Consider the following 15,924-nt stretch of genomic DNA (forward strand, 5'->3'; position numbering starts at 1 on the left):
AAAAAGGTGAATAAGGGGCAGTTTCAGAAAAGTTTATAAAATTATGCAGAGTGTAGAGAAAGGCAGAGAAGTCAGCCTCTCTCCCCCCCCTCTCTCATATAGTACTAAAATTCAAGGTCATCTAATGAAACTTACTAGAAGGAGATTCAATACAAACAGGAGCATTTGGTCTAATTTAGAAGGGTTGCTTTTGTATTTTTAATACCCCTTTCAACATACTCCTTAACATTATCTAATGTAACCAAGTCATCCCACTAGTATGATCCAACGATTCACATGTTTGTCCCTGCTTTTGTTCTCATCCTAGCAAAGCAACCAATTTACCTGTATCCGCCCTTTAAGAATTTGACGGCCCTGGTTTTCAGAGATGGAAGAAAATTAAAGGCTGAGAATGTCGGCAAGCATCCTAAGACGGTGTGCTTTGAGGGTTTCTTCATAAGTACTTGTGCTACACAGAATCTGGATGTCAATGCAGTTTTACTTCCATTGAAGTAAATATAGCAGACACCAATACTGTATTATTTTAGATGCCTGGGAACTATTTTTTAATTTAGTAGGTCTACCCAGACATATAATTTAATTAGGCAATGTTTTATAAAAGTTTTGTTGCTTTTATTTGTGTTTTGTTGATAATTGTTTTATTATGTACACCGTGTAGGATTATTATTATTTTTAATTAAGCAGTCTATAGGATTTTCTAAATAAAATAAAATGCAAGGACTCTGAATAAATAAAGTTTGTGGTGAGGAGAGAACCCTAAGCAGGATTTGTGGTGATTGTATGCAGTTTCTATAGGACTCTTCATAAAACCTACAGCTTCACAATCCCTACTTCATCTCTTTGTGGTAGCAGCAGTCTCTCTCCCCCTTGTGGCACCTAGAACAGTTTCACACAAGATCATTCCATACATAGTTCTTTAATGTGTGTACAAAAGTCTATTTCACAAGCAGACATGAGCAATAAGTTGCAATAAGCCATCTAGTATACTCGGACTCCTGTCCATTTGTTGCACATGAGTGTTTACAGCTTTCCTACACGGAAATACTATCGAGGTAGGAAAATAGTCTTGCATGAAACAGCATCTGGATCCATCCTTGTATTTGCCTGACCATCAATTCAAGTTTTCCCTCCTTCCTTATCAAAGCATGTGACACCACACATTCTACAAGCAGAATTACTAAAATAAATAAATACAAGTTTTAAATTCAGCCTGTCCTTAGAACCTGAATTGCCTAGAGCACAGCAAGCTCAGCTTCATGTTCATGATTGTTGGAAATAAACCTCTGCTCATACTAACCAGCACAGAGTGCATTAAGCTCTATTTTGAAGCACCTTATATTTCACCTCACCTGTAATGTTGTGCAGAAAAACCCTAAGAGACACTTCTTACTCCCTCCCTTCCCCACCCCACATTCATACAGGTTCGTTTCCTTAGGTGAGCAACAGGAAACGCCGACAGAAGCAGAAAGGCTTGGGACCTTGTTCTCCTCAAAGGATTTCCCCCCTTTCGAAGTGTCCAGGGGACAGCAGAAGGCAGGGAAATCTTGCAAGCAGGCAAGAGAACCTACCTGAATGTTTTTTTCACAGTCTGTTTGCTGGTGGAGGGAGAGCTCACTTTCTAGAACAAATTTCTTCCCACACTTGTCGCAGATCTGCATGCGCCTGTGAGTGACGTTCATGTGCTTCTCCAGATACCAGCGTGTGTTAAACACCCTGGGGCACTTCTCACAGGTCAAAGTCTCCTTTTCTTCACACTTTGATTTCTGCACAGGTGCCTTGGGCTCCTTTGCAGCTTTCTTCTTACGCTTGGGGGGCTCAACGCTCTTTCTACGGCCCCTTGTAGTTCTGGAAGTAGGGGAAGTTGTGGCGGCTGCAGCAGATGCAGCTCTCCTTGTCCTCCTTTGTGCAACACTATCTTTCTCCTCTCTTTGCTCTTTTTTCTTCTGCCTCTCATTCTCCTCCTCATCATTACTGTCTTCAGTGGCCTCTTCCTCCCCACTGTCACCCTCCTCTTCCTCACTGCTGGTCTTAAGAACAGCAGTTTCTTTGGATTGGGAGGGGACCCCCTTCTCCCCTTTTGAAACATTTAATGTTTGGTTGTTAAGGTTTACCTCTACTATTATCTGCTCCCTTTTGTAAGTCACTTCATCTTCCTCCTCGTCCTCCTGCAAGTCGTCAGAGTTCTCCCTGTCTTCTTTCACGGCTCGGACCTCTCCTACTGTTCTGTCCTCCTTGAAATATGGCTGTTCCTCTCTTTCATGGAGATGTGGTTTACTTGCTTTTGGGTCCACCAAAACGGAGTAAGGACTCCCAGACTCCCTTTTGTAGACTTTGGTGGACAAATCAAGTTCCTGGCTGGCACCATGGTAGAAAGTGGGTGGCACTTGAGCTCTGTCCTCTTGCGCCATCCCTGCTACATGTGTGCTGCAGTTTTTAGCCATCTGCTGGCAAGAGCTGGCTGTTTCATTCATGGGGGCTCCCGATTCATTGAGCACCTTGTATTCCAGAATACCAAGGAAGTAACTCCTCTGGAGCAAGATGAATTGTCGGAGAGAACTAACACATGACTGCCTTGGGGAAGCAGAGCACCAAAGCACCCCGTGCAGGTCATGGAAGTCTGGCTTTACAGCACGAGGAAATCGGCGGCAGTTCACAGGAAGAAAGCTGCCGCTCAACAGCTGAACATCTTGTCTAGAAAAGAAGGAGAAAATTAAGTCAGTGGCTTAAACATAACTAAAAGAACTTATCCCTGTGAAATCATTGGCTGCCTAACCTAAACAGAGTACAGGATTTGCCGCACAAGTTGTTAAACATTCTTATTAATAATGGCTTATTCATCTTATTGCTGGGGGTTGGGGCGGGGAATTAATTCTACTGCTGGAAAATATGCGGCTTTCATCTGATCCTCAGAGCAGAGGAAGGTCCTGAAACACAGTTCCAAATAAATGGCCTCATCTAATTGAAAGATGGCACATAACAAAAAATAGTTTATCCAAGGTCAGTCACCAGCACTGGCATTCATCCATTTAACATCATTATTAACATACTTCCCCATTCTTATGTTCAACACTACAACAGAATTAATGTGCTGCACAATTAAACTTCATTGAATTGGTTCAGTAAAATACTTCTCAGATTTAATTAAAAATAATAATAATCACACATTTATTCACACATAATTGAAAACTCTTGCACACACTAGTCCGCCCACCCATTAGTTTTGCCAGAAACAAATTATGAGCCCCCCAGGTATCCAACTAAGTTGTATGGTTCCTATGTGTCTGCAGGTGCACATTCAAAAGACATAGATTGTAATGTAGAATGGAACTTGGAATTTCCTGTCCTTGGCTTTTATTTTTTTTAGATGATTCTAGATGAAGGGTCGGCAACCTAAGGTCCATGGGCCACAAGCGGCCCATGGGGGTCGCTTAACCAGCCCATGGACCCCCACCACCCACTTGGTCAGCAGCTGTGCACCATGCTAAACTGGCACGGAGGGGAGCGGGGACCGCCTTCTGCAAAGCCGGGCAGCTTCCCATTGGCTGCTGGAAGCTCCTGCAGCCGATGGGAAGCTGCGCACGCCTCCTCCGTGCCGGAAATAGCATTTGCGCATGCATGCGTGCACACTCTGGCCCAATGCGGCATCTGCGGGACTGTGAACCGGCCCACGGCACAAAAACTTTGCCAACCCCTGTTCTAGACCCTACAGCTGTGACATCCATATTAAAAACTCATGGGTAGTACCTAGTTAAAAAGCTTCTCATGTTCCTAGTTCACATCAGGACTGGTTACCTGTCTATAGCACAATACTGTCTACTCTGACTAGCAGCAGCTCAGAGCAGTTTTGGACACAGGTCTTCTCCACTCAATCCTCTTTACTAGAGATGCCAGGAAATGAACCTGGGGCCTTTTGCACGCAGAACATGTGCTCAACCACTGAGGTACAGTCTAACTCAGAAGCCAGAGAGGATAGGAATTTCAGGGGTGGGGTATTTCATCATCATCATTTATGGTTTCCCCAGCCACTCTGTGTGGCTCCCAACAGAATAGCAATGATAATAAAAAAGCGATAAAACATTGAACATTGAAAACTTCCCTAAAACAGGGCTGCTTTCAGATGTCTTCTAAAAGTCAGATAGTTGATTATTTCCTTGACATCTGATGGGAGGGCACTTCACAGGGCGGGCGCCACTACCAAGAAGGCCCTCTGCCTGGTTGCCTGTAGCTTCACTTCTCACAGTGAGGGAACCGCCAGAAGGCCCTCGGAGCTGGACCTCAGTGTCCAGGCTGTCATGTGCACATTTCCTTGATTTACACACTTTATTCAGGCTTCAATATTTGGATTTTGTTTTTTAAAAGGTTTTATGCTACCTTTCCAAAGTTCCCCAAAAACAACCAAGACTGCCACTTATAAAAATCAACAATGTTGCTTGTAGGGTTTTTCCTGTTTTGTTTTTCTTAAAAAAACAACCAAACACTATAAACTCAAACAATCAAAAACTCAGAAACAACCAAGGGCAGGAAAACAGTGTCGGGGGGCAGGGAGCAGTCAGCTTTCAAAGGCCAACAGTTTTGCCTGCCTTTGAAAAGCCAACAGGGAGGTAATTGTACAAACATCTCTTGGGAGTGAGCTGCACAGCATCAAGGCTGCTATGGAAGAAACCCTGCTGCGGAGTCAGCTCATGCTGGAACACATTTCCTAAGATAGATAGGACCAATCTGTTTAGGGCTTTAACAGCAAGAATAAGCTCTTCTGAACTGAACCTGGAATGAATGGATACTTCAAAACAGGTCAATATCAGACCACACATAGAGGCTTCTGCATTCTGCACTAGAAGTTTTCAAGTCATTGTCAAAGACAGCTCCATGTAGAACACAATACTCTATTCTTGGAGGCAACCAATGTTATGGATAACCATGGTCAGGTTTCTATTTTCCAGCAACAGCCATAGTCAGTATATCAGCCGAAGCGGATTAAAGGCACTCCAGGTTGTAGCCATCAGCTAGGAATTAAGGAGCAACACTGAGTCCAGCAACAAACGTAAGTTACAAACTTGGTCTTTACAGCAAAGTTGACCCTATTCAAAAAAGGCATTTCTTCAACCAGTCTACTGAGTTATCATCAGCTATCTTAACTGAATTTAGTTTAAATTCTTCCATCTGTATTTAATCCACCACTGATCACACACATGTATTCTAGAACTAGAGTGTCTTGCCTGGGGTTTGATGAAAAGTAGTAGTTTTTTGTGTGTAGCAAGGTGTCTAAGACAGTGGATTTATAACTGTGGAATAAGGCATATATACCAGACACATGTTGGACTGATCTGCTTTCAGCAGTTACATAACTATTTCAAACGTCGAAGATGCACACTTGCTACATAGTTTTCAGAATACATATAGTCCCTAAGGACATGCCTCCTACAGTGTCTTTTAGGTGCAGTCACTTTTTCCATGCTGCAGGGAAGCACAGCAAAGCAAGAACTCAAATGGAAGAACCAATAAAAAAGAATTGTCCACCTGCCAGAGGGTGTGTGTGTATTCTGGCCAGGTGCACCAAAAAAACCAGCTCCAGTTTGCCACTGCCATGTCTTCCCTTCAAAAGCTGAAACATTAAAAAGGCTCTTATATAACAAGTAACTTTCTTGACAGCATGTAAATGCACAAACAGCTTAGGTTTTTGCCTTTTGACAGCAAACCTCACTACAATATATTGTGATTAATTGCTCCCTTCCAGGTCAGTTTCCACACAGCTTCATAGTTGCATGTACTTTGTGTGTCCAAATAAAAACCCATAGATTAATTATGCAAATAGCATAGGCATACATTATTTCAGGGGTCAGCAGGGGGCCGGTCCACTGTCCCTCAGACTTTGTGGGGGGCCGGATTATATTTTTGGGGGGACCTGGACGGATTCCTATGCCCCACAAATAACCCAGAGATGCATTTTAAATAAAAGAACACATTCTACTCATGTAAAAACACACTGATTCCCGGACAGTCCACAGGCCGGATTTAGAAGGCGATTGGGCCGAATCCGGCCCCCGGGCCTTAGTTTTGCCTACCCATGGTCTAGAAACTATGTTCTACCAGCAGTTTCCATTTGTGATTTTTTCCCCCTAAAGAAACTGGTTTAGCAAGACAACCAAGCAACTGCCTGTTGCCCTAAAACTGCAGCACTAGACTGGGGTAGGGGGAGGGGGAGAGAGGAGGACTGCTGACTGGATCTAACAGCAAACAAGTTCCTGAAGTCAACTTATGTTTTCTACATTCTCTTTACCCTGTTCCAACTATATAAAAATAAAACATTTTAATACCACCTTTCAATTATATTCCAGGATGGCTTACAGAAAAGAACAAAACAACTGAAAAGGGAAATACAAACATACAATAACAGCGTTTGAAACTCCCATTGTTCTAGGTGCATTTTGCCACTGGGAATTTCATTAGCTTGAGCAATTTCTGAGCTCTGGGCGCAGTACTGCAACTAAGATTTCAGATTAAAACTGCCGCTGCTGACGGCATGGGAGGAGAAATTCCTGCTTGCTTGACTTCCAAGAAATCACTGCAGCATCAGGCAAGCTGATAGGTTCTGCCTCGAAGCTGGCCTCACAGAAAGGCAGTGTTTTGAGGGGAGGGCAGGGGAAGCATGGCTTTATTTTTTGCAGTCTTCAGATGAGGACTAGACCATGTGAAAAATGAACATAAGATTTTAGGGGCAGTTCATTCATTTTCAACTTTGTATTCTTATTATTAAAAAAGTGCGCCTCGATATTCCGTTGTGGCACCCATAACCTAGGTTTAAGGTGCCATTTAGCTCCTAACTTTCATATCTCAGTTTCTAACACCGTACAATAAGCAAAAAGTCACAAAATCATAAAAGTAGCGTAAAACAGTAAAGGAGGATTAAAAGGATTCAAAATGAATCTAAAAAGCTTGGGAAAATAAACAAAAGTCTTAGCCTGGTGCCCAGTGGACAATAATATAGGTGCCAGACAAATCTCTCTGGGGAAAGTACTCCACAACTAGCATATGACCACCAAGAACATCCTGTGATCACATTTAACATATCTGGGTTGCTTAAGGGTTCAACAACAGCCACACAAGGAGCTGTAGGAAGAGGACTAAGGAGGGAGAGATCAGGACTGCAGGATACAACTTTCCCTTCACATTAAGTTCCCAATGAAAATGGCCTCTCCCAGGTTTCTGATGTTCAATAGCAGCTGACCCTGAATATACACACATCACTACTATTTAACAAAAAATACAGATACATTAACTGTGAACATGAATTTAACACTGTGCATACTTTGGTCCACGGTCTCTCACAAGAAAAACTTGAACAATGGTTTATTTCACATGACTGTTGTGAAGATAAGCATAAAGCAGATGACACATTAAATAGTGCAGCATCTTCTGGAATTATTTATCTGTTGTCTGCACTACAGCATTTGGAGAACCTGTTTCTGCTTGGGTGAATGTCTGCTGAACTCCAAATACTTCCTGCAGAATACAAGTAAGAAACAATCTTTTAAGGCAAAAAGAAGGGAGGCTGTGATGCCACTAGTCAACAGAACATGCTTTGTTTGCTTATCCAAAACCCTGAAGTTTCAACAACTAAAAGTTGCAATTAGAACCATGGGGGGGGGGGGATGCTTGAAATGCCTGGGACTGGGTGCAGATTATTTTCAGTGCCCATATCACATTGTGAGAAATCTTATAGGGCTACATGCTAGTGGTGGAAAGGACCAGAAGCACTCATGGATGGTGCCGAGTATGGCTAGGCCTAAGTCCCAAGGGCTAGACAGAGAGACCTGAAAGGCAACTTTTGATCTGCAGGCTGGAGGTTCCCACTCCTGACATAGGATATATTTCAGAAAAAAGTGAGAAACCTGTAGGAAGCAGACTTAAATGAAGTTGAAGCAAAGGGAAAGGAAGTTGAGACCAATAGTCACTCACTCAGATGCAGTCTCTCTGAGATATACAGTGGTACCTTGGTTCTCGAACAGCCTAGTCCACGAACAAGTTAGAACCCGAACATCGCAAACCCAAAATTGGGGGTGGGGGTGGGGAGAAGTGTTTTAGGGGTAGTTTTAGAGAAGTGTTTTAGGGGTAGCCTGGAACAGATTAATCCGTTTTGCATTACTTTCTATGGGAAAGCACACCTTGGTTTTGGAATGGACTCCTAGAGCAGATTAAATTTGAGAACCAAGGTACCACTGTATTTCAATGCACATTTCAAGGATGCATTGCTAATGTAGCTACAAGGAACAGTTACACCTGAATAGGGTAAAACAGAAAGGAGGCAAGGGCCTGATGCAAAGGTACAGAGGAGGTGCCTAAAAGATGAGAGGGAAAAAAGCAGGGGATAGAAGCCAGAAATAAGTTTCTAGGAAAGTCAGCTGTGCAAGTTAGCGGAGGCTCTCACTCTCACCCCCCAAATAGCTGCTTCTTCCACATATTTAGCCACAGTTCCATACACATTCCCTGCCATTTGATGGGCAGGAGCAAATCCAAGTTGACGTTAAGTGGCACGGAAGGTAATAAAAGGTGTTTGGGGAACCACCATCCTTTCATTTGGAAGCTCCCCAAGTACCCTTCACTCTGAGAACTGCAGAAAGGAATAAAACAGTACAGTACTCTGCTTTCGAAGTAAAAGGATAATGATTGTAACAATTGTCAGCCATTGCACCAGTTCCCAACTATCAACTCCTTGCATGCCTAGCAAACAATGTATGCAAATAAAGGGGCACTGAGGTCTCAGACAATGGTAAGAATTGGTACAATAGCAGCCACTGTCACAAGAATACCACTCCCCCTGTTCCTTGAAGAAAGTAATAGCAGAAGTGACTGAAGAGAAAAGCAGAAAGAGTCAGACATCTAAGATAAGAGAATAGAGAACGAGGAACAGTGAAAGGCAGGATGCAGGCAACAAAGAAAATAGATGAGGCAAAACTGGATGAGATGGGCAGATGGGACCAAGTCATCACCCAGGTACTGCTCATCTGTATGGTCTCCTTTCCATTCTTATTGCAATCAAGTTGTGTATACCTCATGAAAAATATAAGATGAAGAATCTATGTAAGCTAAGTTCACACCAAACCAAACCTAGCTCCACTATTTTACAAATTCATTTCTAGTCATGCATCAAAATATTTTTAAAGAATAAATTACAGATCTAACACATGAAATAGCTCAAAGTGATACAATCATTTAAAAAAACTGGTTTTAATATATTCCCCCTAATGCATTTGAATGTTCTACAGCTGTGCCAAGCAGAGCAGGCCCGTGATTTTCCTGCTAAAACGGAGGGTGCAATGACAGCCATATTAAAGCAACTGTATAGAAAATGAATATTTAAAACAAGTCCAATATACTGTTCCATGAAGGACCCCCAATATGCTAATAAAAATCCATCAGGTGGGTGATAAAACATTTAAACTAGACCTCAGCAAATGCTTTATACAAAAGATTAGAGTAGAAGGAGGACAGAAAACAGGTTGCGAAGAAACAATTCCTACTGACTATAGTTATGCTTTTTATTATAATTTTTTTTTAATTAACAAAACACCTTAAGACAAAGACTGACATTCTTGACCAAGGCTGCATACACACCATGCCTTTAGAGCACACTCACTCAAAGAACCATGGGAACTGTAGTTTGCAGGTGCTGGGAATTGTAGCTCTGTGAAGACCAAACTTCCAGGATTTTTTTTAGCATGGGGTGGGTGGGGGTGGGCATGTGCTCTGAGCATGCTTCAAATGTATGGTGTGTACACAGCCCAAGTAAACATAAAAGGAAATTATAGGAAACATATCTCAGTCACTGTTCATTAATTCATCGTTCAGCATTATAAGAATGAGCTGTGTTGATCTGGCACATGTGCGCTCTCCCTTCATTTTCCACACATGAAGGAAGAAAGATGAAAGCTTGTGTATCAGGAAACTGATTTATTCAAAACCAAAAGTGAAAGCTTTCAATCTTCTACCCTAATAGCACTGTGTTCCTCACTATAAAAGCATGGAATGCCACATTGGAATAATAGATGAAAAAGGTAGTATATGAATCTGAATGTATTGAAGACATGATAAATTTCAGTAAGTCAGTTTTGAACTAAATTTCAAAAAGATGCAAAATCCATCTACAGTGATGAATAAATAGACCAAACTAACACAGAAACCTGAAATCCTATCCATGCATTGAAATGAACATGTACAGGGATGACATGTGTAAGGGGGAGTGGCAAGCTCCCCTCCAATCCATTCTTGCCTGCTCCACGCCTAACCTTCCCATACTGAGCAGGAAAGCCTGAGAGAGGCTTCAGTATGAACCTTAAAAGAATTGTTAGCACACAGAACATTTTACTAAGCTGCTATCATGTTTCCATGAACCATCTCTCCAAGCATAAGAGTTCAGTTTCTTGAGACTCTCATCTTTCATGGAAAAAACAAGTTCTGAGCCCTTGGGGTTGCATAAATATGCTTGAAATATGGCTGACATTGTAGAAGCCAGAAGGATGGCTGAATGAGGTTTCTAGTGGCTGGATGTGGGGTTTTACCTTTTTACCTCTCCATGGCTAACAGAAAGAAAATTATGGAAAATAATAATTGCTGTGTATGTATAATTTGAACAGGCTGCAGAGTCCAGCTTTTTCCTAATGTCATATAATATTCTATTGATTTTTCTCCCTTTTCTAAAAATGCATTGCTTGATAAAAATTTGTAACACAATACCAGACAAATCAAGCAATTTCAAAGTTATTATTTTTTCAGGTGATTTTCCCAAGGAACCATAAATTTCTACTTACAGTCTATTTGTAAATTAGGAAGAGGGGAAGTTATTTTTTGTGTTGAAAGTAAGTTGTGTGCGTTTCAAAAATAAGTGTCAGCACTTCAACATTTAATTCAACACTTAACTGACAGCTGCTAGGATGACTATTTGTTTTCACCCCAACTGAGAAATAAATTGATTCTTCTGCCCCATCTAAGTATAACATGAATGGCTGCGTGCACACAAATGCAGTGAGAGAATGCATACCTGGAAAATAATAGGGTCATAACCATACATGTAAAGGGACGCGGGTGGCTCTGTGGTTTAACCCTAGGACTTGCCAATCAGAAGGTTGGCTGTTCGAATCCCCACGATGGGGTGAGCTCCCGTTGCTCGGTCTCTGCTCCTGCCAACCTAGCAGTTCGAAAGCACATCAAAGTGCAAGTAGATAAATAGGTACCGCTCCGGCGGGAAGGTAAACGGCGTTTCCATGTGCTGCTCTGGTTCGCCAGAAGCGGCTTAGTCATGCTGGCCACATGACCCGGAAGCTGTACGCCAGCTCCCTCGGCCAATAAAGCGAGATGAGCGCCGCAACCCCAGAGTCGGCCACGACTGGACCTAATGGTCAGGGGTCCCTTTACCTTTACCTAAAGTGGGCAGTAGCAGAACAGGGTGGAGATGCAAGGCAAAACTGGAAGTTTGATAGGAGTTGAAATGAAAGGTGAATGTGCTTGACTGCACAACAAATGATGGGTTGTTTAAATCATCAAGAGCATGTTTCTCATTTTCAAATGCACAGATTTTCCAAACAAGCATGGATACCAACAACTGATACTATACCAGCTAAAAGACAGACTAAAATTCAACAGAACCTTACACAATGAGGAGCTCTGATCGTATGTAAGAGCCTTTACATGATCATAGGAACAAACCATCTAGTAAAGCAGAGCTTTCCAAACTGTGTGTCATGACACATTAGTGTGTCGGCTGCAGTGTTTAGGTGTGTTGTGTGAATGCTCCCTGCGCTCCTCCCAGGACTGGAAAGTGGTTAGTTTAACCTCTGGTTTGCTAGTAAAACTGAATTACTGTGTCGCGAAATGATGCATGTCTAAAAAGTGTGTCACCAACATGAAAAGTTTGTAAAGATCTGTAGTAAAGTATCTTAAACTTAAAGCCGTCATGACTATTAGTCGTATCCTCCATTATCTCCTCTAAAATTTACTTAAGCTAGTGGCTGTTAACACATCTAGTAGCAGCAAACTTTATCAATTAATTTCCTTGAATATCATGACCATTCAAGTTCTGGTAATGAGACAGTTACAAACTTTTCTTCAGATCACACAAAATTTTATAAACCTCTTTTCATGCCCTGCAGATGTATCCTTCCTTCATCGAGAAGATGTTTCAGCCCATTCATAATTTCGATTTCCCTTTCTTGAAACCTTTCCAGCTCTACAATATCCTCATGAAGACTGGGCACCCAAACTATTCACAGTATTTTAAGTGTGGTCATACAAGGATTACAAACATTGAAATACTACAGGAGTACCAGGCTGCCCATATGGGCTTTGAAGGCAAACCAGGTAGCTTATACCATGGGCACCTCATGGAGCCTAATGCTTAGCAATAACTTGGACCCAACACAAATACAACAATAACAGGTAACGTATTATTTAGGGTGCTACATATAATGATCAACATCAGAAATGAGATCTCTTTCCTCAGAGTTCTTTTTATGCTCAGAAAACTGGTTTCATTTAATCTGTTAGCAGTCATGATTAAATAAATAAAATATAAACTACTGTATAGACTTAAGCATTTGCTTGTAAACAGTTCAGATTTCACTTTAATTTGCCACTATTTGATTGTTACAAAACTACCATTGATGTTATTATTATTATTAACAAAAATCTATTTTTAATCCATCCTGATATAAGCTTATGAATGTGTGGATCGCATAGGACAGGAGTGCCCAGATTTTTTTCAACGAGGGCCAGATTTGATGAAGAGAACGTGCGTGAGGGCCGAACAAAGTTGTTGAGCTTTTTTAAGGATTGCAGTTGTTGAGCACACTAGAATCTGCACACTAGAAAGAGGGGAAGTGGGAGATGATGCAAAGGCAAGAAAAGTTCTTGCCAGTCCCTAGTTGTTTAATCTCCAAACTAAAAAAATACACACAATCAATAATTTATAGTATTTATGTCAGCTGCAAATAAACTACACTTTGGTTCTGTTTATGAATCACTTTCCATAAAACATCTAGAAGTGATTGCACAGTAAAATAATTGATAAGCTTCAGCCCTATGACAACTGGAGTTTTAAAAAGTTTGTGAAGTATCGTTATCACCCTACCTGTAAGTTAAAAAGGACCGTCTTAACTGGCACCAGTAAATAATGAAAGGAAGGGCTAATGGAATAGAGAATGAGATTCCTCAAGGTGCTAGCATGATTTTGAGCCAGTTCACAAGATCCTTGTCTCTTTTACTAATCATGTAAACCTTGGGTCCGCTGCAGAAAAGAAGACAAGGGACGCATTAACTCAACAGCAACACAGAATCACAGAATTGTAGCTATCATCATTTTTATTTTGAATGTTAGGCACCTTGAGCAATATTCAGTTGGAAAGGTGGGATATAGATATTCTTAATAAATAAATAAGAATAGTAACTATTCTGTGCCTTCTGCTGATCCAATGTTTCTCTAGGTTAGAGACATGAGATGCAAAACAATGCACAGTTAAAGTCAATAAAATCTGCATGCGTATAACTGCATGCTGCAGCGTATCCATTGCTTTTATAAGCTACTTTGACTTCTACAATTCCGTTGCATGCTATCAAGATGAACTCATCATAATGTAGCGCACATTAATTTTGCACAGGAGTCGACAAACGCTAGCGTAATGTTGGCTGTAAATAGTATTGCCAGAGTGAATGCAGAGGACACGTCAACTGACAGGCCAGTCACAAATCAACACAAGCTGCTATTCAATTCTTGCAATAATCACATATACACCACAGCCAGTCCTGGAACAATTAAGGATACCCTAGGGAGGGAGGAGAGAAGAGAAGAGAAGAGAAGAGAAGAGAAGAGAAGAGAAGAGAAGAGAAGAGAAGAGAAGACAAGAGGAATGACACTCAGCATATCATGGAAATTTAATACACAGAACCATCCCCTGTATCTCATTTTAAACCACTGTTTTATGCAATCCATGTACCTCAACAGAAACTAAAATGAAGCGCAAATACAACACTACAACAGAATTAATGGAAAACGTTATCTCAAATCACTACAGTCTGAATATGGACACTGCCAAAACTTCCCCAGGACCAAAAGTTGAACACAGTCCTGTTGAAAACAACCCTGGGCATACACACTGTAGTATCTGTTACCCTAGGAGTGTCTGAGTGTTATCAGCATGCCTAATAACACAAGCACATACACAGCCTCCCAGCACTTGCACCATCAAGAAATCCCACCGTATTCCAGATCTAGAAGAAACACTAGAAAAAAGTTTTTCATCCCATCCCTACCTGTCCTGATTGAAGTAGCCACATCTACCAAGTACAATCCTATTTCACCCCAGCTCATGAATGCTTCTGCTAAGGCAGCAGTTATATGGAGAGGACTTTAGCACTTTATTTTTTGGTGGAAAAGTTTCCATTTCATAAGTTGATTAGTATCAGTGAATGGATACCAACTGCAAATACAATATTAGGCAAGCGTGGCTGTTTCAAAGATTTATGCTTTGTTTCCTCAAAGTGGTGTTGTTTTTTTAATAAAAAAAGGCTAAAATAGAAAATTCTATTTGCGACACAAATTTGCAAAAATTTCTTAGGCAAATTAGGCTATTATTTTTAAACCCCACAGAAGGCATTTCAGTAAATACAAGTCACCCTCAAAGAACCAATGTACACTCAAACTTTCGGAAGGATTATTTTAGATCACAAGGTATTACAGCAAGTGCAGCCTTTCTTCCCCTCTCATTGCTCAAACTGAAGCAGCTACAATGCAGTCAGTACAATTATTCCGTGGGCCAGTATGCTAGGAAATAAGCACTTACCACAGGTGCAGCAGCTGAAATATCTAGTGCCAACATCCAGATGCTGGCATAATTTTCTGCTAATTCTGGATTATCCCCCTATCATTCCTCCCCCCCCCCATACATCCATGACACAGAAAACAGCTGCTACCCCAAAGACTTTTATTTTGCAGTGGTACCTCTGGTTAAGAACTTAATTCGTTCTGGAGGTCCGTTCTTAACCTGAAACTGTTCTTAACCTGAGGTACCACTTTAGCTAATGGGGCCTCTCACTGCCGCCTCAGCGCGATTTCTGTTCTCATCCTGAGGTAAAGTTCTTAACCCAAGGTACTACTTTCGGGTTAGCAGAGTCTGTAACCTGAAGTGTTTGTAACCAGAGGTACCACTGTACTTCCATTTCTCCCAAGGCAGCACACTACCTACCAGTGTTAGAAACTCTCATATATAAGCTTGGTTTCAAATGACTCCTTAAACCAAAGTTTAAGGAGTCATTTGGAACCTAGCTTATATATGAGAGTTTAAGGAATGTCTCCTTAAACCAAGGTTTAAGGAGACATTCCTTAAACTGAATATCTACTTGCCGTTTCGGGGCAAGATAGCTCTAAAGTCTTAATTTTCAAAGGATGGACTGACTGTGATTGATTCTCAGTTAAGCATCTGGCTAGTTCAGATGACAACCTTGAGCAAGGTTAAAAGCTTTGAGAACTTAAGAAAAGTCCCTTGATCCAGGGACAGTCTACATATATGCTGGACTCTTCCTACCTTTTTTCCTTAATGGTGACACAGACCATTCATAACAGAAGAATATTAATCACAACTGTGAGCACGGGAGTGGGCAGGGGTAAGTGAATACAAGCGGCAACTATTAACTATAGCACTGCTTCTGCTCAAGCTGCACAGAAAAAGCATTTTGTTCCTGAAATTCATTCTGATTGTGCAGATAAAATATAACTGAAATAGAATTCTACAGGATGCGGTATTCGTGTGTGAAAACAGTCAAGATCCAGTGATCCCTGTACCTTCCTGCTAAGTTGTACTGATTTTTTCCATACATTAAAGTGTTGTAAAATGGATATTTAGCTGAAGGATCTGATCTGGGATAGCATAATAGATTGCT

General features: G+C 41.3%; 1 protein-coding gene across 2 annotated transcripts in view; it reads right to left on the minus strand.

Moving 5' to 3' along the window:
• Nucleotides 1-15,924, minus strand: part of ZNF652 (zinc finger protein 652) — a 35,871-nt gene that overhangs the window by 12,663 nt on the left and 7,284 nt on the right. For both annotated transcript variants that reach the window (XM_083469834.1, XM_083469833.1), the window contains exon 2: nt 1,569-2,691. In XM_083469834.1, the coding sequence (XP_083325960.1) occupies nt 1,569-2,471 (903 nt within the window). In that variant the 5' untranslated portion in view covers nt 2,472-2,691. The remainder of the gene's footprint in view (nt 1-1,568; nt 2,692-15,924) is intronic.

Source organism: Podarcis liolepis (genome assembly GCF_965112155.1).
Source record: "Podarcis liolepis genome assembly, chromosome: 13".
Taxonomy (NCBI): Eukaryota; Metazoa; Chordata; class Lepidosauria; order Squamata; family Lacertidae; genus Podarcis; species Podarcis liolepis.